We start from the raw sequence: 26,703 nt of genomic DNA, 5'->3' as shown, positions 1-26,703 counted from the left end.
AAATACTAAAGTGCATGCACTAAAATTAATCTACAAAAAAATCTGTTTCAAGTGGACCATAAGCTTGTTAAATTTTATGAATGATTGTTTTAATCATCACAATTTCCTTTCATTACTATTCTTAGATCCAGGCATAGTTTTTACAGCATAACATGATCTGAGTCCTTTTTGAGGGAAAGAAAACAAACCTCTCAGTATTCTACATAGTAACTATTATTTTTAAATTTCTTTCTTTCCTTTCTAAGAATGCTAACTTTCAGTTTAACATAAACATAATAGATCATCTTTTTGTAGCTCCTGTACCCAGCACAGTGCCTGACTCACGAATTAATTTAAAGGTGAACAAAGTTAACAAGAACGTATAAAAATAAATTTTAAATTAGTTGCTAACTGAAGTATCAATGTATCTTGTTGAACACTTGCCCTGTGCCAGGCACTGTTAGGTACTTGTATACAGTAATTCATTTCTTCTAACAATTTCATCTCCATTTTACAAATGAGGAAACATTCTCAGTTTAACTTCCTTAGCCATCATCACACAGTTGATGTTTGAACACCAGGTCTGACTCCAGAGCTCATGCTCTTTCCATGTCTAGGTTTCAGTTTCAGCTTTGCTAATTCTGTGACCTTGGGCAAGTTACTTAACTTGTCTACACCTGCATTTCCTCATCTGTTGAAATGGAGATAATAATCATCCCTACCCTGTAGGATTGTTATAGTAAGTGAATTAGTAATGTGTAAAGTTCTTTGAACAATGCTGGCACATAAGTGCTGAACAAATGTTAACTTCTATTATTACATCACAGTACCTTCCCAAAGCCTCTGCTATACTGCAGCAGAGTATATATATATTATATATATATATATAACCTATATATAATAGTTACATAGGGTTATACAGTTCAGTCGACCTTTAAGGAAAACTTGAGAATAGTTGCCCTTAAGTATATTGTGACTTATGAAATAGGGAACATCTGGGAGTTGGGTTATTGGGGAAATTGTTCTGTTATTAAGTGGACTTTAATTTTTCTGGCATTGCTTTTTTGTTTTATGGTAGTATGTTATGGATATATATCTTTAAATTCTTTGTTTCAAAGAAGTACAGGCACGTATCAAATAGAATACAGTTGACCCTTAACAACACGGGTTTGAACTGCAAGGATCCACTTACATACACATTTTTTTCAACAGTAAATATTACAGTACTACACATTCCAAGGTTGGTTAAATCCACGGATATGGAACTGCAGATACAGAGGGCTGACTATAAGTTATACATGATTTTTCGACTGCGCATTTTTGACTGTGTGGAGGATTGGCACCCTAAACCCATGTTGTTCAAGGGTCAACTATGGTTTCTTTAGCTGGGCATGGGCTTACAAATCAAAGTTTAGGGTTGCCTTACAATCTCCTAATAATTGTTAGAAAGACTTTCCTCCAGCAGCTCTGTTCCACAGAAGTGTGCCCCACCAGCCTTTTTTTCCTCTTTTTGGCTGCGTTGGGTCTTCATTGCTGCGTGCGGTCTTTCTCTAGTTGCGGCGAGCGTGGGCTACTCTTCGTTGTGGTGTGCAGGCTTCTCACTGCAGTGGCTTCTCTTGTTGCGGAGCACGGGCTCTAGGCGCACGGGCTTCAGTAGCTGTGGCTCGCGTGCTCTAGAGCGCAGACTCAGTAGTTGTGGCACATGGGCTTAGTTGCTTCGTGGCATGTGGAATCTTCCCGGACCAGGGCTTGAACCTGTGTCCCCTGCATTGGCAGGCAGATTCTTAACCACTGCGCCACCAGGGAAGCACCCCCCCCCCCCCAGCCATTTTTATGCTTCATATGTTTTCATTCTTTCTATCATTATATCTTATTTAAGTCTCAGTTTTATTAGACCACACCTAATAAGAACCTGACCATTTCTGAATGTTCAAAAGAGAGGAAAATACCGTAATTGATCATTTTTCAATAGCATGAAAAACACTGGCTATTTTTTTTTTAACATCTTTATTGGAGTATAATTGCTTTACAGTGGTGTGTTAGTTTCTGCGTTATAACAAAGTGAATCAGTTATACATATACATATATCCCCATCTCTTCCCTCTTGCATCTCCCTTCCTCCCACCCTCCCTATCCCACCGCTCTAGGTGGTCACAAAACACCGAGCTGATCTCCCTGTGCTATGCACCTGCTTTCCACTAGCTATCTATTTTACATTTGGTAGTGTATATATGTCCATGCCACTCTCTCACTTTGTCCCAGTTTACCCTTCCCCCTCCCCGTATCCTCAAGTCCATTCTCTAGTAGGTCTGCATCTTTATTCCCGTCTTGTCCCTAGGTTCATGATCTTTTTTTTTTTTGTTTTTTAGATTCCATATATATGTGTTAGCATACAGTATTTTTCTCTTTCTGACTTACTTCACTCTGTATGACAGACTCTAGGTCCATCCACCTCACTACAAATAACTCAATTTCGTTTCTTTTTATGGCTGAGTAATATTCCATTGTATGCATGTGCCACATCTTCTTTATCCATTCATCCGATGATGGGCACTTAGTTTGCTTCCATATACTGGCTATTGTAAATACAGCTGCAGTGAACATTGTGGTACATGACTCTTTCTGAATTATGGTTTTCTTCAGGTACATGCCCACTAGTGGGATTGCTGGGTCGTATGGTAGTTCTATTTTTAGTTTTTTAAGGAACCTCCATACTGTTCTCCATAGTGGCTGTATCAATTCACATTCCCACCAGCAGTGCAAGAGGGTTCCCTTTTCTCCACACCCTCTCCAGCATTTATTGTTTCTAGATTTTTTGATGATGGCCATTCTGACCAGTGTGAGATATCTCATTGTAGTTTTGATTTGCATTTCTCTAATGATTAATGATGTTGAGCATTCTTTCATGTGTTTGTTGGCAATCTGTATGTCTATTTAGGGCTTCTGCCCATTTTTGGATTGGGTTATTTTTTTGATATTGAGCTGCATGAGCTGCTTGTAAATTTTGGAGATTAATCCTTTGTCAGTTGCTTCATTTGCAAGTATTTTCTCCCATTATGAGGGTTGTCTTTTCATCTTGTTTCTGGTTTCCTTTGCTGTGCAAAAGGTTTTAAGTTTCATTAGGTCCCATTTGTTTATTTTTGTTTTTATTTCCATTTCTCTAGGAGGTGGGTCAAAAAGGATCTTGCTGTGATTTATGTCATAGAGTGTTCTGCCTGTGTTTTCCTCTAAGAGTTTGACAGCATCTGGCCTTACATTTAGGTCTTTAATCCATTTTGAGTTTATTTTTGTGTATGGTGTTAGGGAGTGTTCTAATTTCATTCTTTTACATGTAGCTCTCCAGTTTTCCCAGCACCACTTATTGAAGAGGCTATCTTTTCTCCATTGTATATTCTTGCCTCCTTTATCAAAGATAAGGTGACCATATGTGCGTGGGTTTATCTCTGGGCTTTCTATCCTGTTCCATTGATCTATATTTCTGTTCTTGTGACACTGGCTATTCTTAAGGTGCTTAGATGTAGCTGAGAAACTTATAGATTTTTAGAAAGACTGCTGTGAAAACAAAATCCAGTAGATAGTCTTGGTGTGAATCTATCATAGCTGAGACCAAATATTCCAGTGAATGCAGAGAATTTTCTGTTCATGGTTAATAATTTTTTTAAAAAGTTACATGCCCAGTAAGTCTTCTTTAGTGTCAGGTAAAAAACTGATGAGTTACTCCTTAGCCCAATAATAAAATTAAATAATGTAAAAAAAAAAAAAAAAAACAAGCTCCTGAAAAGTCAGCTATTCACAGTGCTACACAGTGCTACACTGACCCAGAGGAAAAAATGCTTTAAAGGTCCTATTAGAAAATGGAGTTTTCAAGTGTAAAACTTCTAAATTTAGTCACTTGTTTACTGTCTGATAGAATCTGTGAGTTTTCTATAGAGCTCTAGCTGTGGCATTTGATGTTAGAGTCAGGATAGGCTAAAATAAAATATCTTGCATACCTGTTAAAGAATTTTTCTAATTGCATTAATTTTTATTAAGAAATTGACATTCTTGGGCTTCCCTGGTGGCCCAGTGGTTGAGAGTCCGCCTGCCGATGCAGGGGACACGGGTTCGTGCCCTGGTCCGGGAGGATCCCACGTGCCGCAGAGCGGCTGGGCCCGTGAGCCATGGCTGCTGGGTGCGCGTCTGGAGCCTGTGCTCCGCAACGGGAGAGACCACAGGGGTGAGAGGCCCGCGTACCGCAAAAAAAAAAAAAAAAAAAAAGAAATTGACATTCTTGACAATCAACAATCTTCTATTAAACAAAATGGCTTAACATCTAAAATTTTATTTTAGACCTTACTGCAAAGATGAAACCTGATGAAACGCCTATGTTTGACCCAAGTCTACTCAAAGAAGTGGACTGGAGTCAGAATACAGCTACATTTTCTCCAGCCATTTCCCCAACACATCCTGGAGAAGGTTTGGTTTTGAGGCCTCTTTGTACTGCTGATTTAAATAGAGGTATGGACTCAGTTTACAAATTCTGGTTAGACTTATAGTTAGCATTCTGTGTTCTCCACAAACACGATGATGATGCGTATAATTTTTAAAAATACTGTTGGACTTTTATATTATTCTTTGTGCTTAAATTTTAAAGTGACTGAGAACTCAATTCCAATGTGTACAGACCAGATGTTACTGTATTGCAGTACTGTATTACAGTATTTCAAATGACTTAAGTACAACAGTGTTCCTTCCTAATTAAGCAGCCAAAAAGGGGAAATTATCTTGTATAATGACACGTAAGGAAGAATCTTCTCTAAGAAGCTGGATGGGGAATGAGGATAAAGATAATTTGCCTTGGATAAGTTGCAAAAGGTTTTGTCTACATCTATTCCTTTTTTTAACATCTAAATTCTCCAAAATGATTTCCTTAAATTTCAGTAATCAAAAATCAACTTTTTACAGTTTTCTTCTTGGCAGGAAATCTTAAGAAACTATTATATTTTGGTCATATTAATTATTGGGTGTATAGAAGTTAAGATTCTCAACATTCTATGCTATTCACATTAATTTAAAGTAACATTAATGAAATTAATCAGGAATCTTTAAAAACTGTAGTCTCAACAATGTTATTTATATTTTATTTTATAAATAGTATCATATTTGGTCATAATGAGAATCTTGCATTTTTAAGTAAAACCAAAGCACATTATTTGGGAAAATTCGGCATCCCTTGTGTTGAATGTAATGCAAATTACATTGAAAACTGTACATGCTGGTTCTGTAAATATTGAGTATTAAGGTCAGCACTATTCCAAAAATGTTATGCAGGCAAAAACATTGGTAAAACCTACTACTATTTGTTTTACGTAGTGATAATAGAAAGAATAATGGGTTTCAGTTTAATATTTTAAAATAGTTCATTACATAAAGTTTTGAAAAAATAATTGCTCACCCGCTTGACACATTACTTCTTTTGATATATATTTCGTTTGCTGTTCTCATGACTTGAAATCTGTTTTTCAAAACTAGGTTTTTTTAAGGTACTAGGTCAGCTGACAGAGACTGGAGTTGTCAACCCGGAACAATTTATGAGTAAGTCCTACAGTCTCTTTTTCCTGAAGGAAAAGAAATAAAGGGAAACAAGATTTTATTTTTGTTTAGAGCTCTCTTCAGTGTCTACTTGTGGTTTTGTTCAAATAGCTCGAAATTATTCAAATAACAAATCAGCTGTTTTCTTATTTAAATGTTTAATGTAGCTGAACTGTTTTAGAATCCAATTGTAGCAACTACCATGTTTTACAAAATACCTGGCTACTTTTAGATAATTACTGTAGCACAGAGCCTGTGTGGCAACCTTAGAGAGTGTTTTTTATTGTAGTGTTTACCTTTCATGTGGGTAGGTCATTTCACAGAAATTTCATCACCCAATCAAAAATGTAAGAAAATATGTTCTAAATTTATTTTTTGGTTCATTTATATTGAATTTTAAGGTTGGCAGGTATCTTTTAGTTCATCCCTCCCCCTTTTTAATACATATGAGAGGATGGAAATTAAAAGAGAGGTCAAATGACTTCCCAAGATCACAGGAAGTTATTGGTAAGAAAAGAACTACAACCTTCCTGACTCCATCCAATGCTCTTAACAGTGTCTTCCTATTTTCTTCATTTCCTTCAATAGGTAATTTTATTTTGTACTCTATATGACCTTCCTGAGATGAAGATTATTATTTCCTGATTCTCATTGTTTCTTTTCCTTCACTGAATTTATTTCTTCCCACTCCAGACCCATTACTAGAACAAGACTGTGGAAATAAACAGTATGTTGAGACTGTTAGGCTCAGTTTTTATTCTTGAATTCTTCTTTGCAGGCATATCAGATTAGATGAAAAATTATGTTATTTCATCAATATAAGTACTAAAAGTCAATTTGAGGGGAAGAGATTTATTCCACTTTTGCTCCTGTTTGCTATGTGGCTTTGGGAAAAGCTGGGAAATGAAGACTTACTTTTTTATCTACTTCACAAGGTGCTTTCAAAGCAAACAAAAATGATGACTCTATTTCTAAAACAGGTCATGTAATCATGGAACACTTGAGAGCACAAAGGGAAAATTGAAAACTACTTTGTCAAGTTATTTTAAAATCAAAAGACTAAAAATTAAAGAATGGAGACAATTAAACATTCTCTTATTAAAATTTGCAAAGAGTTTTGTTCTGTGTGAATATCTGTTAAGTGAAAACGTTAATCAATTTAAAGTTAACTAGTAATGAAGATATAAAAGTTTTCATACACTAATCACAGAAATGGCAACATGTACAATTTATTTGTATTTTAAGTGCTGTTCATCTAAAATAGCTATCTTAGTCTTACCTTATTTTGCTAGAAGAGTTTTTAAATGTATGGACTATGTCCCAGTTGATATTGATTGCTGATATTTCAACTACTTGGTCATTTTTAATAATTGATATTTTCTTTAAAATTACTGTGGTAAAATAGCTATAAATATTCAATAATATTTATTGAAGTAAGCTAGTTCTAGTATTTTTCTGGCACCTAATAAAGTTTAATGTCTGCCACATAACACTATTTTCCAATTTCCACAGAATCTTTTGAGCACATGAAGAAATCTGGGGATTATTATGTTACAGTTGTGGAAGATGTAACTTTAGGACAGATAGTTGCTACAGCAACTCTGATAATAGAACATAAATTCATCCATTCCTGTGCTAAGGTGTGTGTTCATATTAATGCTTATGAGTAAAATGGATATGTGTTTTCTAGCAAAATCGACTTTGAGTTACCATTAGACAAGTCTGTTTTCCCACTGCTTTTTATTGTAAAATGAGAGAGCTAAATATTGGCTAGAATAAATTTTTGCTTCTTAGAAATCTCTTAGTAACAGTCAATTTCCCATTGTCTTCTAAGAGTTATGAGGAAGAAAATGTGTTAATAATATGAATTGTTTGCTAAAAATTGTTCTGTAAGGTGTAGAATTGGTAAAGACAGAGAAATCGAGTCAGCATCGTGGAATTTGGCAGTAATGTTTGGAATCTCTAATGCTAATTTTTATTCAAAAACAATACTTTGAATATACTACACTAACACAAATTCCCATCAGTTTCCCAGTGGTAAAGGGTTCAGAATAATATATTCCGTTCTAATTGTGGCACTTCTAATGCCTGTAGATTTCCTTCACTCCTCATGACTCACATGAAATAGTAAAGAAAACAAAACCTAGGTAATCCAATGAGAATATGATAGAAAACACTTGGAATTATTCTGTGAAGTATGAATTTTGGTGTGGTTTCTGTACTAGAAATTAATAAACTGTATTTGGATGTCTGAAATAAATTGCAATTAAGCAAGGAGTAGGATGATGGATGTAGTACATTCATGACAAGATTACATTTTGGTGATGTGGATTTTGAGACTTGCTTTAAAATAATGGGGTGGGAAGGTTTAAGATACAGACAAAGCAAAATTAGGCCACAAATTGATTGATTGTATTATCTCCTCTATAATAGTAAGTTAAAAAACTTTGCATTTTGCAAAGTTCAGGTTTACAAAACATTTATCAATTCTTACCGTCACTTGTTGATTTAACTAAAACAAAACTACATGCTTAGTCCTTTAAACATTGTAAATATTTTCAGAGAGGAAGAGTAGAAGATGTTGTTGTTAGTGATGAATGCAGAGGAAAGCAGCTTGGCAAATTGTAAGTAGGCAGAAACAAGGTAACCCTGGATAAATTAGATACTCTTTGTGTTTCAGTTTACAGTTTCTTGCAAGATAGTTTTTTAAAAGTGTTTTACTGTTTGAAGTTTTTTAAGCATCATTAATTATGAACTCATTCTCACTCCATAGCTTAGACTGAATTTAATGAAGAAATAAGGTATTTTTATATAATTTTTACCATAAAGTTGTAAATTGGAAGTGTACTGTTAAAACAGCAACACCTTAGTTATTAACTTTTAATAGTAGTACTTTTTTTTTTGCGGTACGCGAGCCTCTCACTGTTGTGGCCTCTCCCGTTGCGGAAGCACAGGCTCCGGACGCGCAGGCTCAGTGGCCATGGCTCACGGGCCCAGCCGCTCCTTGGCATGTGGGATCTTCCCGGACTGGGGCACGAACCCATGTCCCCTGCATTGGCAGGCGGACTCTCAACCACTGCGCCACCAGGGAAGCCCCAGTAGTACTCTTATAGTAGTAGGAAACAGAAACTTTTGGTGAGCCAAGTAATTTGTCCGTTTCTCTGTCATATTTAAAAACAAAGGAAATGTTCTCAGTTACAAAGTTTTAGAAGCATGTACTGAAACAGCCTTCACAGTGTAATCCTCTATACATTTATCTAAATCTTTTAAAGTAAGTTTCATAGGTTTATTGCTTATTTATAAAATAGAACTTGCTTTTTAATATTATCCCTTCTGAGTTTTAAGGAATTCACTCAGTAAATATTAAGCACCTGCTATATGCCAGATACTATTCAAGGTCTTTGGTATACATCAGTGAATGAAAGAGACCAATTTCTAGTATTTCTAGTCCATGTAACTTAGTCATGCCTTTTATAATTGTGTAACTTCAATCAAGAGGTTCTGTCTTCAGAATAAGATTTTTCAATCAATACAACATGAGAAAACCCTTCCGGTAAATTTTTGTAGATCTTTCCTAGTTTTTATAAAGATGTATACATTTTTGCTTTGTTTACACTTGTTATACTTGTTTACACTTGTTACAACCAATCCAGAGTTAACCTAATACATTCTTTCACAAATATTTAAGTAACTTTAAAAATGATAAAGAACAAAGCAATTATTTACCCATTTTATGTTGGCTATTCCTAAATAGTTTGAATAGATCTAGAGAAAAAGATTAATTTTGGCCATATTTTTAAAAAGGTTTCTAGTCTTTGGTGTTAATATTAATGTTAAAACCTATTTTTAAAGAGGGTTTAGGGTGAGTTCAGGGTTTAGGATAATATTTGTTCTATTTATTAATGGGCTGGAGATTACTAAAGTATATTTGAAACAAAATCAAATGCTTTGGGTGATTTAAATGTTTAACCACTTACAATTTGAATGTTTAAATGAATATAGTGGGAAGGGCCATGATCTAATAAACCTATTTGTAATAAAAACTTGAAGTTTTATGTGATACTCACTCACATTGTTACTAAAATCCATTTTTATTAACAAATGCTCTATGCCTTGCCTACCTTTTTTTCCTTTAATTTCAGGTTATTATCAACCCTTACTTTGCTAAGCAAGAAATTGAACTGTTATAAGATTACCCTTGAATGTCTACCACAAAACGCTGGTTTCTATAAAAAGTTTGGATATACAGTATCTGAAGAAAACTACATGTGTCAGAGGTTTCTAAAGTAAAACCTTTTAAGACAGACATCTGTCAAAGGAGCTGATGCAACAAGGCTACACTCTCTTCCTAGAGTTAAAGTATTTTGTTGCCGCAACCCAGTGACCTCCAATAAATACTGGATTGAAAAAAAACACTGTAATACAAGTATAATGACATTTAGAAGATTACTTTGGGCTGGTGAGACATGCTGAGTTTAGATTACAGATGAAATTGTTAAGGGGATGATTTTTAACCAAAGGAGTATATTTTTAACTTGAATCTTTTCTTGCATTGTATTTTTCTAAAGTTCGGCTTTATTTCTTAGTAGTCAGTACAGGTAGTAAGAAGTTATATGTCTGCTATCTGTACTGCTCATTAAAAAAAAAAAAGCATACAGTGAATAAGGCTGTTTCTTATCACATTCATAAAATTAATATTTTTTTCAAAGAAATATATCTAAATACCACTTAGGGGTGTATCATTTCACATATATTACGTGAAATTGGATGTTAGACATATTATAACTGAATGTAGTTCAGTCCAACATTTGCTGATCCTAATACTATACTGGCAAACCTGGTAAGCCTTTAAAATAAGGAGAAATGAAAATTAACTGCTTATAAAATGTGACAATTTAAATGTACATCTAAAAGTTGATATAATTCTAATGTAGCTGAAGTACCACCTGTCATATATGTGAAATGTAATAATTATTCATTTGTTTAAAATATCTAAGAGAAATATAAGGTACTTTTTAACGGTGAATTAGTAAATCCTGGCATATTATGTATTTCTAAGCTGATTTCTCATTTTTCCAGGGGTGTCCGAGCCTCTCTTTTGAGTAACATTTTTATGAAAATGGATTACAAAATTGAGTGGAGTACTTTAAAATGTATCATACTGCATTTATTACATTCTTAAAATGTTGATGGAAGCTTTTCTATTTAATGTGATTATAATGGTACTATTCTGGTCACTATCCTATTTTGATTTTATTTATTTTAATTATTTTTTTTAAGTTGAAATAAGAATTAGATACTTCACTACTGGTTTGAATCTTTTACATTTCATGTTACATTAAACCTGTTCATATGAATAGTCTTTTGTTAGAATCTAAATGTTTTCTGTGCTTTTCTTGAGTTGTCTATTGAATTATTAGGTCAAGTCATGGTTCATAAAATCTTAGTTTTGTGTACCTTTTGTAAAAGGAGCTTAGAAAGTAAAGATCACCTGTTTCTCATCCCTTTGATTCTCACCTACCTCAACTAGATTCCAGACTTCCCTCCATGCAGTAAAGCTAAAGTCGGCTTTCTAAAACAACAGAAATTCTTCACCAACAGAGGGTGTACTACTCACCTGCTGATGATATAGGCAGATGAATTGATCTGTCCCTAGTGAAAGCAACAAAGCTAAGTTTTGCTTTTTTAGGAGTCCTATAACCTTGATAACACCAGCTGTACTAGGTACAGTCTGGTAATTTAAAACCTCTGTTAACAAATAAACCTAATAGGGACTTCCCTGGTGGTCCAGTGGTTAAGATTCTGTGCTCCCACTGCAGGGGGCATGGGTTTGATCCCCGGTTGGGGAACTAAGATCCCGCATGCTGTGCTGTATGGCCAGGAAAAAAACACCACCAAAGAAAACCCTAATAAAAGGCAAAATTAAATGCTTTATTTCATTTCTTACCACTGAACAATTTGAAGTAAAACTATAAGGTGGCTATTTCAATAAATCCCTTTAAATAGTGTTCTTAAGGTCTTATCTTAAATCCCCCCCTACAGGAAATAGAGTTGTAGGTAAGGTGTAATACATAAAAATTGTGTCATTGAGGAAACTGGTGATCTGTATTTAGCTTTAGTTAACCAGAGAAATTTGATTTTTCTAAGCCATTGTGTGGGTAAAATTGAGTATGAAAAAAACTGCATAGAACATTTCAATATATACACTTTTGAGCATTGTTTACTTTTGAAAAGGTATAACGAAGTGGCAATTGTGATTTTTATTTTGCTCCATGTATTTTATATATTTGTATTTCACTGACTCTCAAGCACTTTTTTTTTCTTTTTTACATGTAACATTTGGAAATGTGGATGCATTTTATGATCAGTGGCTTGTCTTAGTTTATTCAGCAATATTTTTTGCCTTTTAGTAGGATCAAAAAGATGGTGTAGAGATGCTAATGATGATGTCTTAGATTTGATGAAGAATATTATGTAGGTAGGCTAACAAGGGGAAAACTAAAAGCAAAAAGTTTTTTTTTTAATGAGCTGGAAGCTGTTCTATGGATGTGGCCTTACCCTTTCCTTCATTCACAAATTTCCTCACTTTCAACTCCAAACTTGTTCAACTAATTGTTTAAAATATACTTGAGCTGGGGCTTCCCTGGTGGCACAGTGGTTGAGAGTCTGCCTGCCGATGCAGGGGACATGGGTTCGTGCCCCGGTCCGGGAAGATCCCACATGCCATGGAGCGGCTAGGCCTGTGAGCCATGGGTGCTAAGCTTGCGCGTCCGGAGCCTGTGCTCCGCAACGGGAGAGGCCACAACAGTGAGAGGCCCGCGTACCACCCCCCAAAAAATATATATACTTGAGCTGAAACTTGGGCCTTCCCTGTACTGACCATAATTTTTATGTGTGATCACAATGTTTTAGAAAATACTCTTAAGTGCTTCTCAATATCCAATGTTCATTCATCCTTCTTAATCTGTGTGGGACTAAAATTGGGTTACTTTTACCTAGAAGACAACAATCTAAGTAAAGAGGTTCTGAGGCATAAGCAGTATAAATGAGCTTTTCAATCTTTTTGAGGTATAATGGCACACCAGTTTTAATACAACCACCAATCTTCACAAAATAATTTTAATACTTTGTGCCTGAGCTAGCAGCATCTTGCACTGTGACATTCCTATACATACATAAGCATTTGATCCAAGTACAGATGTTAAAAGCAGAGTAACTTAAGCAATTGTCTGTACAAAGCTAAATAGACACTGTAGGTTATTTTTCTTTGTGAATTATTTTTGCTGCATAGTAAATTGCAATTACATGTCAGTATAATGTTACTGATCTACAAAATACACTTTGAACTGTGAGGTATGGCAACTCCCTATGAGAGAGAGCTAGCATGTAAACCTGAATATTTTGAGTGATTTTTTTTTTTTTTAGCTGCCATGGATGGATAAGACAAAAAAAAAATCCAGCATTCAAAGACCCTAGAAACTTATTTTTCTAATCAATAAAAAAAAAATAAAATCTTTTAGTAATTTTCAGCTATTTCCTATCATTCACCTATTGGAGCACTGATGAATGGACAAAATAAATATTGAAGTGAAGCTAAGTTTGTTATGGAATTATGGATTAAACAGTTATCTGAAAAAAAAAAAGTCTGCCAGGTAACTGCTCATTTACTTTACATCAAGTTGAGATTTTGATATATATCTCTATATATGTATCCCAACTTTATAATTCAAGATTGCAGTTAAATACTTCTAATTCATTTAAATTACCATGGTAATAAGACAATTATAAACCTTATATTTTCTTTAAAAGGACATGCTTAACATTTTCTGACATTACTTCTAAACTCAGATGAAGCACAAAATCCTCCCAAAACAAATAGTCTGCTCTGAAAGTTAGGTGGTTGAGAGTTGGTAGCAAAGGGTATCATGGTTTAATACTTCCACCACAGAGTAGATACAAATAAACAAAGGTAACTGCTGTTTAAACATCTGGTAAGAAATTAACAGGAACCAATGGACTGAAATTACAAGGTAAGAATACTGCCATTCCAGTTTGAATATTTTCAATATTGAAGTTTCATACTTTCAAAATGGAAAATAAAGCAGTTCTCCTATGTTTTGATGCAATATCATTTTAAATTCTGTGCCCAGGTTAATATTTAATGTTTAAAATTGGGTGCTGGGTCACTCATACATTACTCAAATATTCTAGAAAATAAATTATGATTGGTTAAATGTACTGTAGTTAGCTATCACAAAACATCAGTGGAAACAGAGGAATTATAGAAATGGAACAAAACAGAAGAATAGGAAGAGCTACCAGAAGAACTAGTTGAACACTGGGTGGAAGAATGAAACCAAGATAAAACAAACTTGCAGTATTCTTATAGAAAGAATAAACTTTTTGTCCATATTAATTTGTACTCAAGAAGATGACAGTCCTTTTTTCTAGTGTTTGTGAGAGTCTTTAATATACAGTGCTGGGCAGGCACTTTAGTGCCAACATAAAAATTTCAGTGGTTAGAAAAAGTGGAAAATTACCAACTGTAAATTAATAACCAAACCTGTACTCTTGGCCAGACTACTAGAGAGGATATGTGTATTTAAGAAATTAATTTAGAAAATCTTAACTGCCTCATTTTTAAAACCTAAATGGACTATTACGAAGATTCTTTTAAGCCGTTTTTGTGGAATGAAGCATCACAGATTATTAGTTTGCAAAAGAGATCTTTGCTGACCTAACCAATAATGATCTATATACAGGAAAGTTGTATTATCTGGCACTTCACCAGCTGGAATTTCTGAACACTCAATGCAAATCTTGACTATACTAGACCACCACACCCAATGACCTAATCACAACAGAATACAAGACTACAATGGGATTGACAATAATGCTGTTATTTTAGGGTGGTAAAATAAGGAAGGGAAGGGAAATAAGAAGAGGAATACCACCTGGGGCAGCAGAATTAACGCTTAATTAACAAAGCAGTTTTGATTCACTGCCACTCTCCTGCTCTGCTGGATAAAAAAGCTTTTACTGTATTATTACACGTTAGGGAGGAAAGCGAAGTAGGTAACTTGCTACCTTACAAGTCCCATCAGTAAAGCACCTCAAGAGAGGACTGAGAAAAGTGAGATAGAAAGGAGTTTTGTTTGTGCTACCCTAAATCACCAACTATAAAAAGTTAAAAACACTCCTCTCCTCCCCAACATCATACTTAAAATAGCAAAAATGTTTTTCTTAGAACAATTTTTATATGTATAAATAAAAACATGGAGAACCTAGGATCCCTAAAGTGACTTTGCTAATGCAAATTATGGGGGAAATTTGGATTAATGCAATGCCAAGAACTGATTACAACACTAATGTATAATACACTGAAGTCTCCCACAATCACTTTTCCCCAATAAATGCATCCTCAAAGAAAAGCATTTCTCTGAGCCAGAACAATCTCACAGAATCATTAAGACAACATAAGAATGGAGTAAATGCTCCATATTCCAAATAATTTACTAAGGTTTCTTCAAGCCTTAAGACTTTCAGTTTGAACTAATTTATGGTTTAAAAAAAATTACAGAAAAACGTTCAAAACTTTTCACTGTTCTACATACTAATTTAGAGGACGTGAGGATTTATTTTTTATATTTTCTAATGAGGCAAGGCACTTTTCTTTTTTGGGCTTTGTTTAGGAAAAAAATAGTGCTACACTGGTTTATTATATTCTATTTAGAACCATTTTGGACAAAGAAAAAACAGGCTACACAACTCAAAAGAACAAACACAACATTTGGCTTTTAAGAATGCTAAAGGAAAGTCACTTGAGTTTAAAACTCTCCTTGTTTTTGAGCATCTGGTATTATAAAGCGAAACATTTTCCTTTGTTCATTAAACTTTTTTTTCTATAGGATAAAATTAGGAAGGTAGTAGGAAAAGAAGCAATACTTGGATCATGTTAAAGTAAGGACAGATGGCTAATGTCATGATTTAAAGATTATTAAGATGGGATCAAGAAGTTTAAAAAAACTAAAAGATAATTAAGCTATTGAATTATATTAAAAAGAAATGTGGCAGATTCCTGCATTTGTTAATGTTTCTGTAAGAGGCTCCATCATAAAATTGAACTGTAAAATTATTTTTAAAATGTAATACATAAAACAAAATGAATTTTTAGCAAACTTTAGGAAATTCTTTTGTTATAAATTACCCAGATTTTATAAACAAGTACCCCCTAACTTGCATTTTGTTTAAAGTAACAACTTTATATCATACAAATAAATTTCAAGTATGAAAAGTGCATTATTGCAATAATACCTCTTTGCAAGTCCAAAATTCTTTGTTTATAATAAAACTGTAAAGAATTAAAAAAAAAAAAAAAAGGAATAAAACCATCAGTGCCATCTATTGCAGAAGTCCGACATCTTAAAATGTTGCTCAACAAGTTGCAGAGAAACATGTCTGGAAGCAACATATAAGTGAAAAGAAACTACTTGTGTTTTTACCATTTTACATTATTACTGTCTGTAGTATTTTCTCCTTCCCAAATAGAAATTCACATCCTCTATACTGTTGCTCTTCAATCAGCCATTCTGTGCAGTCGCCACTTGCATGTTTCCAAAATCATCTTCTTCTTCATGTGTTCTCTTCAAACTGCCTACAAGTTATTGCATGAACATAACATAATGGGAACTTAAATAAATAAATTCATTCATTAGAATGTTACAACTAGCAAAAGCTTCATTTTTCATGAAGTGTTACCATATATATGACTATGAAAATTCTATGACTGAATTTTTAGTAAACTGTTGTAAATCCTTTTGTTGTAAACAACCCAAAGAACTTTATATCTTCATGATATTTTCCCTCTTAAGGTATTTTATATAATGAACATTAATTTTTAAAATAGTTTGAAAATAGAAATTTTAAAGGGATAACGGTCCACAATTATTTGGTTACTGAATTTGTTTTTTAGGCTCCATAAACATGTGACTTAGGACACTGTACATTTGTACAATTTTATTTTGTAGATGTAATTATCCTTTTGCTTCCACAGATGCTGCCAAAAATATTTTTTCCACTGAAAATATGATTTTATTACCAACAAGTCTAGAGTTGGGAGAAAGGAAGCATGTAGCAGATAAGAGATTTTCTTTTATCTACTCTTCACATCAGAGTCTGCTAGTACAGAAATTTCCCACACAGAATCAGAGCTATCCCCATATGCCCAACAGTTATAATCAAGAAATTTGAGTCTCAATGGAGGAAAACTTTAGGGAACAACTGAACTGGTAGAGCGTTTGCTGTGTTATCTGCCTAACAATCGCATGACCTAAAGGTTGTGCTAAATCATGGTAATAATGTTAATACAGAGGGTGGATTCCAACAGAAAACTAATGTTTCACTGTAAGATTAAAATTAAGGATAGAAATATGGTATTGATGGAATAGAGAAGAAAATATGCTAGCCATAAGTCTAAATACAGTGGTTGTAACAGTTTCAGATGCAGTGTTGCACCTGCATTCTACGAAGGGAGGTAAGAGACATAGGTAACTAATACAAGGCAGAAAGTGAGGAGGTACAGATAAAGCTCTATGGCAGTTTTGAATAACTAGAGATTAGAGGAACAGTAAGTTAATCATCATGTTTTCTTGAGGTGATGACATCTGAACCAAGTTTTTATGGAGAGAGAGACTGAAGGTGATGCTTTCTAGGTGGAGAACAGAAGACACACACAGGAAACCATTAGTAGTCCCATTTTCTGGAGTACATATATAGAGGTACAGTGAGAGATACAAATAAAGATCAAAAGGGCCTTTAATTACTACCTATGATATGTTTTCTTCAGTAGAAATTATGCCAGTGGGGACTTCCCTGGTGGTCCAGTGGTTAAGACTCTGCACTCCCAATGCAGGGGGCCCGGGTTCGATCCCTGGTCAGGGAACTAGATCCCACATGCATGCCGTAACTAAGAGCTCGCACGCCACAACTAAGGAGCCCGCGAGCCGCAACTAAGGAGCCCACCTGCTGCAACTACAACCTGGGGCAACCAAATAAATAAACAAATATGAAAAAAAAATACGCCAATGAAGACTTTTATACAGGAAGAATATCACTATTAGAACTATCTTTCATGAAAATAAGTCTGGCCACAAGGTACAGAACAGACTAAATAACAAGAGTTGGAATAGGAGGCCAATATGGACCTGAACTTGACCGAAATTAAGGGTACTATAAAAGAGGGAGGGAATTCTAGGTACTGAGGAAACAGACCATCCCATTTTGGAAAATGATTAGATAGAAGTTGCAGAGTCAATGACAACTGGGAAGTTGAGCCTGAAGGATGGGTATATAGTATTATCACTAAGGAAGTGCAATATAGTGCTGGACTTGTGGAGCAGCCAGTGTTAAATTTCCAGGTCCAACACTAACCAGGTATGTAAACTGTTTCTCCTAACTTACAAGGTTGTAGGTTCAAATAAGACTGAAAGGAACTCTGGGAGAGAAAAACCATAAACTAAAAAAATTCGACGAATGCTCTAATAAAAAGAAAGGAGACAAAAAAGGGTAGCAAGGTCTTGGAGAGGATGGCAAAAGTTAGGATTTTGAGAGCATGCCTGGATCATTAACTTTTAAAATGGGGGAGGGGACACTGCTATAGGGAAAGGAGAAAGGATTCAAATACTTACGGCAAGAGAAAAACTGAGGTAGCTTACATTTAGTCACCCTGCTTTTACTTACTAACCACCTTTCATTTTTAATAAGATCACCTAAGTGTATTTAGGGGCTCATCTCCAGACCCCTCTTATTATTTTAATCTTTGCAACACAGTTATACTGCTTAAAGATTTAAAACTCAACAAAGTAGAAATCTGATCTTCCAACCAACACGTTCTAATTAACTAGTGGTGTACACACAGAAGCTCAATATAATACATATTTAATTATAAATTTAAAATTTGAAATTATCTTATTTTAATTAAATAGTCCATCCAAAAATTTTCTAAACAATTTAAATTGTTCAGTGTAACTTGTTAATGAGCAAAAGATGCTTCTTCTCTTCTATTTTTCACTACCATCATCTTTCTTCCCAAATTTCTCCAAAATGAAAAAATCCTTACCTGTGGTGCCAGAATGAACAGATAACGACCTTTCTATCTGAAGTGGCGACATCATCTGTATTGTTAATTTCGCTAGGTAGATGGCTTCATATTCCTAGAAAAGATTTTAATTAACTTGAATATACATTTAAATTCTTAGATACCCAAAACAAAACAAAATTTTAAAAGTGTTTAATACATACATTATTGGTATTCTTAGTTTATACTGAAAACTCTGGTGCCATATTGCTGTAAGAGAAAGGCTTAAAATTCCTATCTTATAATTTCACGTTTATTGATGAGACTATAAATCAAGTCAAGTAAATAGCTTGCACTAAGGCACTGTACATTGAACTGCCAGTCAGTATGTATTCTCTGCCACCGGGCATAAGCTATATGATCTCTGACTTCATCTGTTAAAACACATACATACCCCCAAAACCCAAACTGGCAATCTCATAGAATGATTATAAGAATAAAAAGAAATAAAATATTTTTAAAAATCAGATTAATATATGGCATTTAATTGATTCAAGTATATATTTGGTTCTAATTCCTTAAAATCAATAGTCCTCTACTTCCAGTTAAAGATGGAGTAATAAAACCATTCCTATCCCTCTCCCCTTTCTGAAAACAAGAAATAGAGAACTCCTTATTCGAAGAAGCTAGGAAACATCCATAACCCTGAATGTGAGAAGAATGAAGAGAAAAGTAAGGAATTAATTATCAAATAAGTCAGGATACTGGCTAGCTTTATGATGGCAGAAAGAGAATTATGATTAGAAAGAGGCCTCAAGAGGGCTTTTGGGATTCTGGCGAACGTTCAATTTCTTTACCTGGATGGCAGTTACATGGATGTTTATTCGCACTTTATGCATTTTTATATATGTGTATTATATTTCACAATAACATTAAAAAAAATGGAACCAGACTAAGCTATGCACAAAAGATGCCTGACTGCGGATATCAGACAGAGTGGGTACAGCTGACAAACTAACAAGCCCTTGCCTAGTATGATACAGCCAGGAAGTGTGCGTGGGCTGTGGGAGGAGGAAGGGCATATTAAGGAAAATGTGAACACCCACACCTGGCATTTCTGCAAGACGCAAGCAACGTGGAGGAGAAACTGGGTTGCATGTTGCCAAGCATCTGCTGATCTTGGTCAGCTGAAAGTAAAGGCTAAACTATTGATTCTCAAGCCTGGCTATACCTGAGAATCACCTGAGGAGCCTTAAAACCTGTAGGTATATAGTCAACTCCTCTCCTCTCCCCCCAGAGATTCTCATTTAACTGGTATGGGTAACATTCCCCAGGTGATTCTAATGTGCATGCACTGTTTATCAATCTAAACAAGAAGAACCTGTGACAAAAGGGGCTCTTTTTTTTCCCACTCACTAAGTAGAGTCATACCACTGGAGAAAAGTGTTGGTGAGAAAGTCTTCCAAGACAACTGGGAAAATTTAAGCTGCCTACCTTTCCCCACCACTCCCCTGGTCCCTTTCCCACAACTTATTGTTGGGCAGATAGCTTATCTAAGAAGAATGTCTCCAGTTCAAAGATGACCAATATCAAAAAAGGAACCAATGTATGTCTTATGTAAAGATGTTTGCAAGGGAAAGAAAAGCGACATTATAACCAAAAGTCTATATATAAAGAACACTGCATGAAAACTACACCATGGAGCAGGTCAAAATTACAATTCTCCATGAAATCAATGAGAATACGGCATTTCTGAAACGAGTTCAAAGAAGAGATAAAAGCATTCATGGAAGAAATAGGACAATAAAAGAGATGACTATGCCATTTCCTACCATTTCAGAAAACGAACAGAACGCCCCTCTTAATCCTAGTTTCCCCTCCAACTACTGTTTCATTTCTGTTTTCCCCTTCTAAGCGTAATTCCTGGAATTATCTATTCTTGCTGTTCACATTCCTCTCTTCCCATTTTCCTTTCAACTCTGAGCAATTATGCTTATCTTCCCCCTTCCACAAAAATTGTCAAGGGCACTAATGATATCATGTTCCTAACCTAATGTCAATTCTCAGCCCTTATCTTATTTAACCTGTTATCAACCTTTGAAACAGAGGGTCATTCCCCACTCTTCTAACACCTTCTTCACTTGACTTCCCAAACACCAGACCATCCTGATTTTCTTCCTAACTCACTGGCCACTCTTTTCAGCCTCCTCTGCTGATTCCCCATCTCCACAATCTCTACATGCTGGGAATACATTAAGGTTCTGTTTTTGAAATCCTTCTCTATCCACACTCACTTCTCTAGTGATCTCATCCAGTTTCAAAGCTTTCAATAGCATCTATATATTGATAACCCCTAGAAATACAGTTCTTTCTCATGAAATCCAGGCTTATATGTATACCTGCCCACTATCTAATAGCTCTCTCAACCTTAACGTGACCAAAACCGACTCTTGATTTTACTCCCTTCAAATTTCATGCAGTTTCTCCCATACAAGCAAGTAGCAGTTCCTCTTCCAGTGTTCAGGCTACAAGGCTTAAATTCATCCCAATCTCTCTTCACATCCAATCCATCAGCAAATTCCGTCAGCTCTACTGTCAAATAAATCCAGCATCTGATCTCTTCTCACCTCTCCCCCTGCAACCACTTTGATTCAAACCAACACTCTCTTGACTCCATCACTGCAACAGCCTCTTAACTCAAGCACCTGCTTCTGCCCAAACCCCAACAAACTCCTGCAGTATATACACAGTATACTATATTCAGCACAGCAGCAGGCAATCTGAAGTTGTTCCTTCACTTAAAATAAAAGCCAAAGGCCTTACTTATAATGGCCTACAAACGCCTGTCATGTGGCCCCTTACCTCCCAGCTTTAATCTCCTACCATTATTTGCTTACTCTGTTGCAGCCACACTGACCTTCTTGCACTTCTCGAAAATACTACGCTTACTCCCATTTCAAGGCACTTGCTCGTATATTCCTGCTACCTAGAATGCCTTCCCCCCAATATCAGCACAGCTTGTTCTCCTAATTTCTCCAGGTCTCTGCTCAAATATCATTTTTGCAATAAGGCCTTTTCTGATCACCGTTTAAAAATGCAATTCATGTCGCATCTCCTTATATGGCCTTATTTCTCCCTCCCTTATTTTTCTCTGTGACCCATTACTATCTGACCTTCTACATTTTACTTTGTTTACTGTTTAATTCTCTCATTAGAATAGGTTTCATGAGGTCAGAGATTTCTATTTTTTTCTCTGCTTTACTGCCATTGCCTAGAACAATGCCAAATAAACATCTGATGAAACAATGACATATGGGAAAGGGAGGAAAAGCTTGAGAAAAATCAAGCCAAGAGAAAAGAACAAAGTTGAAAATAGTTACAGAGAAAATGGAAGATATGGAAGAAAAAGGGAACCAACATAAAATATGTCTCTGGGAGAAAAAACCAGGCAAATGAAGCAGAACAACAAAAACAGAAGACAAATACATAGTAGAAGAAAACTTTCTGAAATAAGGGAAGGTGTGACTCTGTAAGTGCTAAGGGCATACTAAGACTGAGAAGTTAATATAGAACAATCAACAAGATATACCTTGACAAATCATCCTATGTTCATCCAGACAACACCTCCTCCTCCCAATCAAGTCTTTTAAGGGGGAAAAATTTTAAATTAGGCTCCCCTCAGCCTTCTCTGGAGCAATATTCAATGTCAGGTCTGTGTACAAACCCATAAGGGAAAAAGTATTAAACAAAAAATTTTTATCTAGCCAATTGTCATTCAAACATAAGAGCAACAGAAAAATATTTTCCAAAATGCCAGGACTTAGGGAATATAGTTTCCAAGAACTCTTCTTGAAAATAATGCTCAAAGACAAACTCCATTAGTTGAATACAGAAGCTAGAATCCTATTTAAATGTAGAACTAAGGATGAACAACTAGAAAATGTGGTTATAGGATAGAATATAAATATAATCTGTAACAATGTAGAAAAAGTATAATCTTTTTTTTAAAAAAAGGAGGTGACAGGACATATAACAGGAGGTAGTTTAAGTAGATGATCTTACATTGCTAAGTAACAAGAGGTATAATATTTAAATATTTTTAAAGGTATAAGAGGTAACTCCTAGAAGAACTAAGACTAATAACAAAACAGGTAGTGGAGGGGAAGGAGGAAAGAAGTAGAGGTATATAAATTTTTATCTTTTATAGTGGAAATCAACTGATAGTTATTTAAAAGTGATAACTCAAGAAACATATGTATATACTATAAAGTTACAACTGTACCCATTAGAACTAAAAACAATAAACTTAAAAATTATCAAAAGAATACAAACATACAAAAAATTCATAAACTATAGTGAAAAGTTTTAAAAAGATGCATTTAAAAGAGAAAGCGTGACATGAAATAAAATGACAGACAAAAGTATATATCATTTTTAGTGCAAGAAAGTGGGATAAATTCACCTATTAAAGAAAAATACTGATAACAAATCAAATAGCAAAATCCAGCCATAGACCATATATAGGAAATGCATCTAAAACAAAGTGATTTAGAAAGGTGGAAAGAAAAGTAATGCAGAAACTCACAAGGCAAATGCAAACAATATTACACAAGGTTAATTTCAAAGTAAAATAATTGAATGGAGGAATAATGAATATATAACTACAATGAAGATCTAACTTGAATTTTATCTACCAAATAACACAGTACCAAAATTGGCAAAGACACTAGAAGAACTAAAGAAAAAATAAACAGAAATATAATAAAGTAAAGGAGTTTCAATTCACCTCTCAGCCCAAGACAGACGAATCAAACAAATACTATCAGCCCTCTATGCACGGATGCAGAACCCACAGATACAGAGGACTGACTGTACTATGCCATTTTATATAAGATTTGGAATTCACGGGGCGGTGGGGTTGGGGGGTGGGTGTCCTGAAACCAATCTCCCACGGATACTGAGGGACGACTGTATATTGAGCTTTATGCCCTGAAAACAGAGAATACATCTTCTTTTCAAGTGCCCAGGAGACAGTCGTAATAACAACTGTATATTAGGCCATGAAGAAAACATTAAAAAATTCAAGAAGTAAATAGTATTAGAAATGAACAAAAATAGAAAATAAACCTTGTCACCTATATAGTTTTTTTTTAAAAAAACCTCTCAAACAAATGTTAAGTAAAAAATAAAATCAAAAGTGAAATCACAGAATATCAAGCTATAACAGTAATAAAAATATTGCATAGCAGAATCTATGTACGATATGTAGAATATGGCTAAAGCAATGCTAAGAGGATAATTCATAGTCTTGAATTCTTGAAAGAATGAAAAACTAAGCTTTCAACTCAGGAAATTCACTAAAGAATAACAGCAGCAGCAGCACGAACAACAAAAACCTAAGGAAAGCAGAAAGCAAGGAGAAATTCAAATACAAAGAAGTTATATAAACTAACCAGATCAAGGAAAAAAGGAAGCACAGATACACAAAACTGAAAAAAGAATGGAAAAATATTTTCCTCAATTTTATCTCAAATCCTATGAAATGAATGATTATATAGGAGATTATGAAACCATCCAAAGTGACCTGAGGAGTATATGAAAATCAGACTTAACCTACCAAATGAAGAAAAGCTGTCCAAGAATTGGTCCACCCTCAAAATACACAAATGAATGAAATAATGAATAACTGAATTAAATTAAAAAATCAAGGTCCAATGATTTCACAGGTACCATATATCAGAACACCAAGAAGCCCATAACTCCAATCTAATTTACATTGTTCTAGAGCACATAAAGAGAAAGCAAGTTTCCATTTTAAAAATGAGAATCACATGATAAACACCCATACCAGAAGAGGGTAGTATAGAAGAAAATTACAAACCAATATCACTTATTCAACTAATTCCAAAATCTTAAAAAAAATACTGACAAATAGAATCTAGCAACACATTCATGGAACATAGTGTACCGTAACCAAGTGAGATCCATTTGTGAACCAAAATGATGATTCAAAATTAAGAAATCTAGCATAATGTGATCCAATAATTCAACTCACCATATTAATGGCTTAAAGGAGTAAAACTACAGTCATTCCATTAAAAAAAATTTTTTTAAGCTAAAACTCAACATCTATTCCTGGTAAAAACTCTTTACATAGGCACAGATGAATACACAAACACACACACACACACACACACACACAGACACACACACACACAGTGCAATACTAGAAGCACTGACACTGAAATCAAGAATAAAGTACAAGTACTATACCACTATTACTTATCATGGTTCTGATACAATGACCATCCAATGAGAAAAAAAAAATTAGAAAAGTTGCAAAATTATTATGATTTGGAGATGAAAATCTAAGACAATTAGAAAAATTTTCAGAATTGTTTAGAGTTTAATGCCAACTGAAAACAATAAAAAATCAATAGCTTTCCTATATATAAGTAACTAATTAGAAAACATACTGAAGGAAAAAAACATTTTATTTATAATGGGAATAAAAGAAAATAGGAATAAATTTCATAAGAAATGCATATATTCTATATAAAGAAAACTTTAAAACACTAAAAGACATAGAAATTGACTTGAATAAATGGAACATACTCTTAGAGAGGAACATACTGAGAAAAATTTAAAGGTGTCAATTCCTTCTGAACTGTGAATGTAGAGATAATGTTATTAAAAACAACTACAGGACTCTTTCCAGTAAAGTTCACACCAAAAAATAAGTGTTAAGAACATACCAGGAAAATTCCAGAAAAAACATTAATGAGGGGATCTTGATTAAATTACTTGATATAAGTAATATAAATTACTTACATAATATTATAGTATTTAAAATTGTTTGATACAAGTGCGGCAATAAGCAGATCAATGGAACAAAATACAAGGTCAGAAACAGACTCAAGTATAGATCAGAATTTGGTATATAATAAAAATGGCATTTCAAATCAGTTGGATAAAGACAGATTTTCTTAATATACAGAGTCCTTACAAGCCAATGAGAAAAAGACCAACAACCTGATAGAAAAATAGGCAAATCATAAGGAGTTGCCACTTTTACCACCATGATAACAATGATCAAGAAGTTTCATAAAACACTTTCACTATTGGTATTGATTAGGTATGGGTAAACAGGTACCCCTTGTTTCCTGAAGCCTTTTTAGAGGCAATTTGGCAACATCAAATTTCAAATGCCCTCTGACCCAGCAATTCTACTCTGATCAGTTATCATACAGGTGCATTCACACATGTAAACAAAGATGTACCTACCAGGATATTCTTTCCAATGTTGTTTAAAATCATGAAAGGCTGGAAACAATCTAAAGGTCCGTGTATAAGCAATTGATCATATAAAACTGCAATACACACATACATCTATGTACATATATACATAAAAATATTATGCAGGTAGAGCTATATGTGATCTTCAAGATATACTATTAAGGAGACTTACTTTTCAAGTATTCTTCTTAGGCATTATTGAATTTTTATTTTTTTAACCGTATTTTTTTCTCTTTTAAATGAAGTAAAAACTAAAAGTGAATTAAAAATAAAAAGGAAGCAAAATTTAAAGTTTGGTAACTGAGACAACCCATTTTGTAGTGCTCTTGGTGTCTCAATGTAAGATTTATTCCTGCATAACTGGATAGAATCAGCCAGAGCACATTCTTCAACCTATGATTTTCCTTCTTGGAAAAAAATCAAATAAATTAATCAGATAAATTCACAAGTTTACTTTACTGTCTTTTTAGTGCATCTTCTAGGCATCATCAAAATGTGAAAGAATATGGAAAAGATAAAGCATATAAAACAGAAAAAGCAGCTATACATAATACATTTAGAATCAAAACTCTTATGCTCTGTATGTGTGATTAAAATAAAGAAGTAATTGAAGACATTTCTAACACCAATTATTTTACTTTAGGTTGAAAAATGTGCCTTTAACTCTTTTTTTCTTGTTAACGGTAGCTTTTAAGAAAATATTGATAATTTTAAATACAGATGTAAACTTGAACAAAGAATCAAATTAATCAGGTTATGGCAATTTTTAAGTATTTACAAAG

The 26,703-nt window shown here is 34.3% G+C and overlaps 2 protein-coding genes and 1 non-coding gene across 6 annotated transcripts in view; 2 read left to right on the top strand and 1 right to left on the bottom strand.

Annotated features, from left to right (window-relative positions):
- Window positions 1-3,710: 3,710 nt before the first annotated feature.
- Window positions 3,711-26,703, bottom strand: part of STYX (serine/threonine/tyrosine interacting protein) — a 40,497-nt gene continuing 17,504 nt past the window's right edge. For 2 of the 4 annotated variants that reach the window (XM_033404768.2, XM_004279353.3), the window contains 2 exons: window positions 18,668-18,761; window positions 12,654-16,204 (listed from right to left, as the gene is read on the bottom strand). In XM_033404768.2, coding sequence (XP_033260659.1) covers window positions 16,131-16,204; window positions 18,668-18,761 — 168 coding nt within the window. In that variant the 3' untranslated portion in view covers window positions 12,654-16,130. Of the gene's footprint in view, window positions 4,462-5,413; window positions 5,577-7,940; window positions 8,712-12,653; window positions 16,205-18,667; window positions 18,762-26,703 lie in introns of those variants that run through there. The other 2 variants (XR_004476574.2, XR_004476575.2) reach the window with 2 other exon arrangements.
- On the top strand, window positions 4,323-13,038 carry GNPNAT1 (glucosamine-phosphate N-acetyltransferase 1). Its single transcript, XM_004279352.3, has 5 exons — window positions 4,323-4,476; window positions 5,491-5,553; window positions 7,063-7,190; window positions 8,113-8,174; window positions 9,693-13,038. Exons 1-5 carry the CDS (start codon window positions 4,323-4,325, stop codon window positions 9,838-9,840), a joined length of 555 nt encoding a protein of 184 aa, XP_004279400.1. The 3' UTR covers window positions 9,841-13,038.
- TRNAG-CCC (transfer RNA glycine (anticodon CCC)) lies at window positions 17,419-17,491 on the top strand. Its single transcript has one exon. It is a non-coding gene; the product is annotated as a tRNA-Gly (tRNA).

The sequence above is a fragment of the Orcinus orca genome, chromosome 2, assembly GCF_937001465.1.
Source record: "Orcinus orca chromosome 2, mOrcOrc1.1, whole genome shotgun sequence".
In the NCBI taxonomy this organism is placed as follows: Eukaryota; Metazoa; Chordata; class Mammalia; order Artiodactyla; family Delphinidae; genus Orcinus; species Orcinus orca.
Note: the sequence above shows the minus strand (reverse complement) of the source record. Positions and strands in the feature narration are given on the sequence as shown.

Excerpts from the sequence above, each read along its gene's own strand:
- GNPNAT1 (XM_004279352.3), top strand. The coding sequence starts at position 4,323 with ATGAAACCTGATGAAACGCCTATGTTTGACCCAAGTCTACTCAAAGAA. Across the intron at positions 7,191-8,112 it reads TCATCCATTCCTGTGCTAAG|AGAGGAAGAGTAGAAGATGT; the intron begins GTGTGTGTTCAT and ends AAATATTTTCAG. Across the intron at positions 8,175-9,692 it reads GGAAAGCAGCTTGGCAAATT|GTTATTATCAACCCTTACTT; the intron begins GTAAGTAGGCAG and ends CTTTAATTTCAG.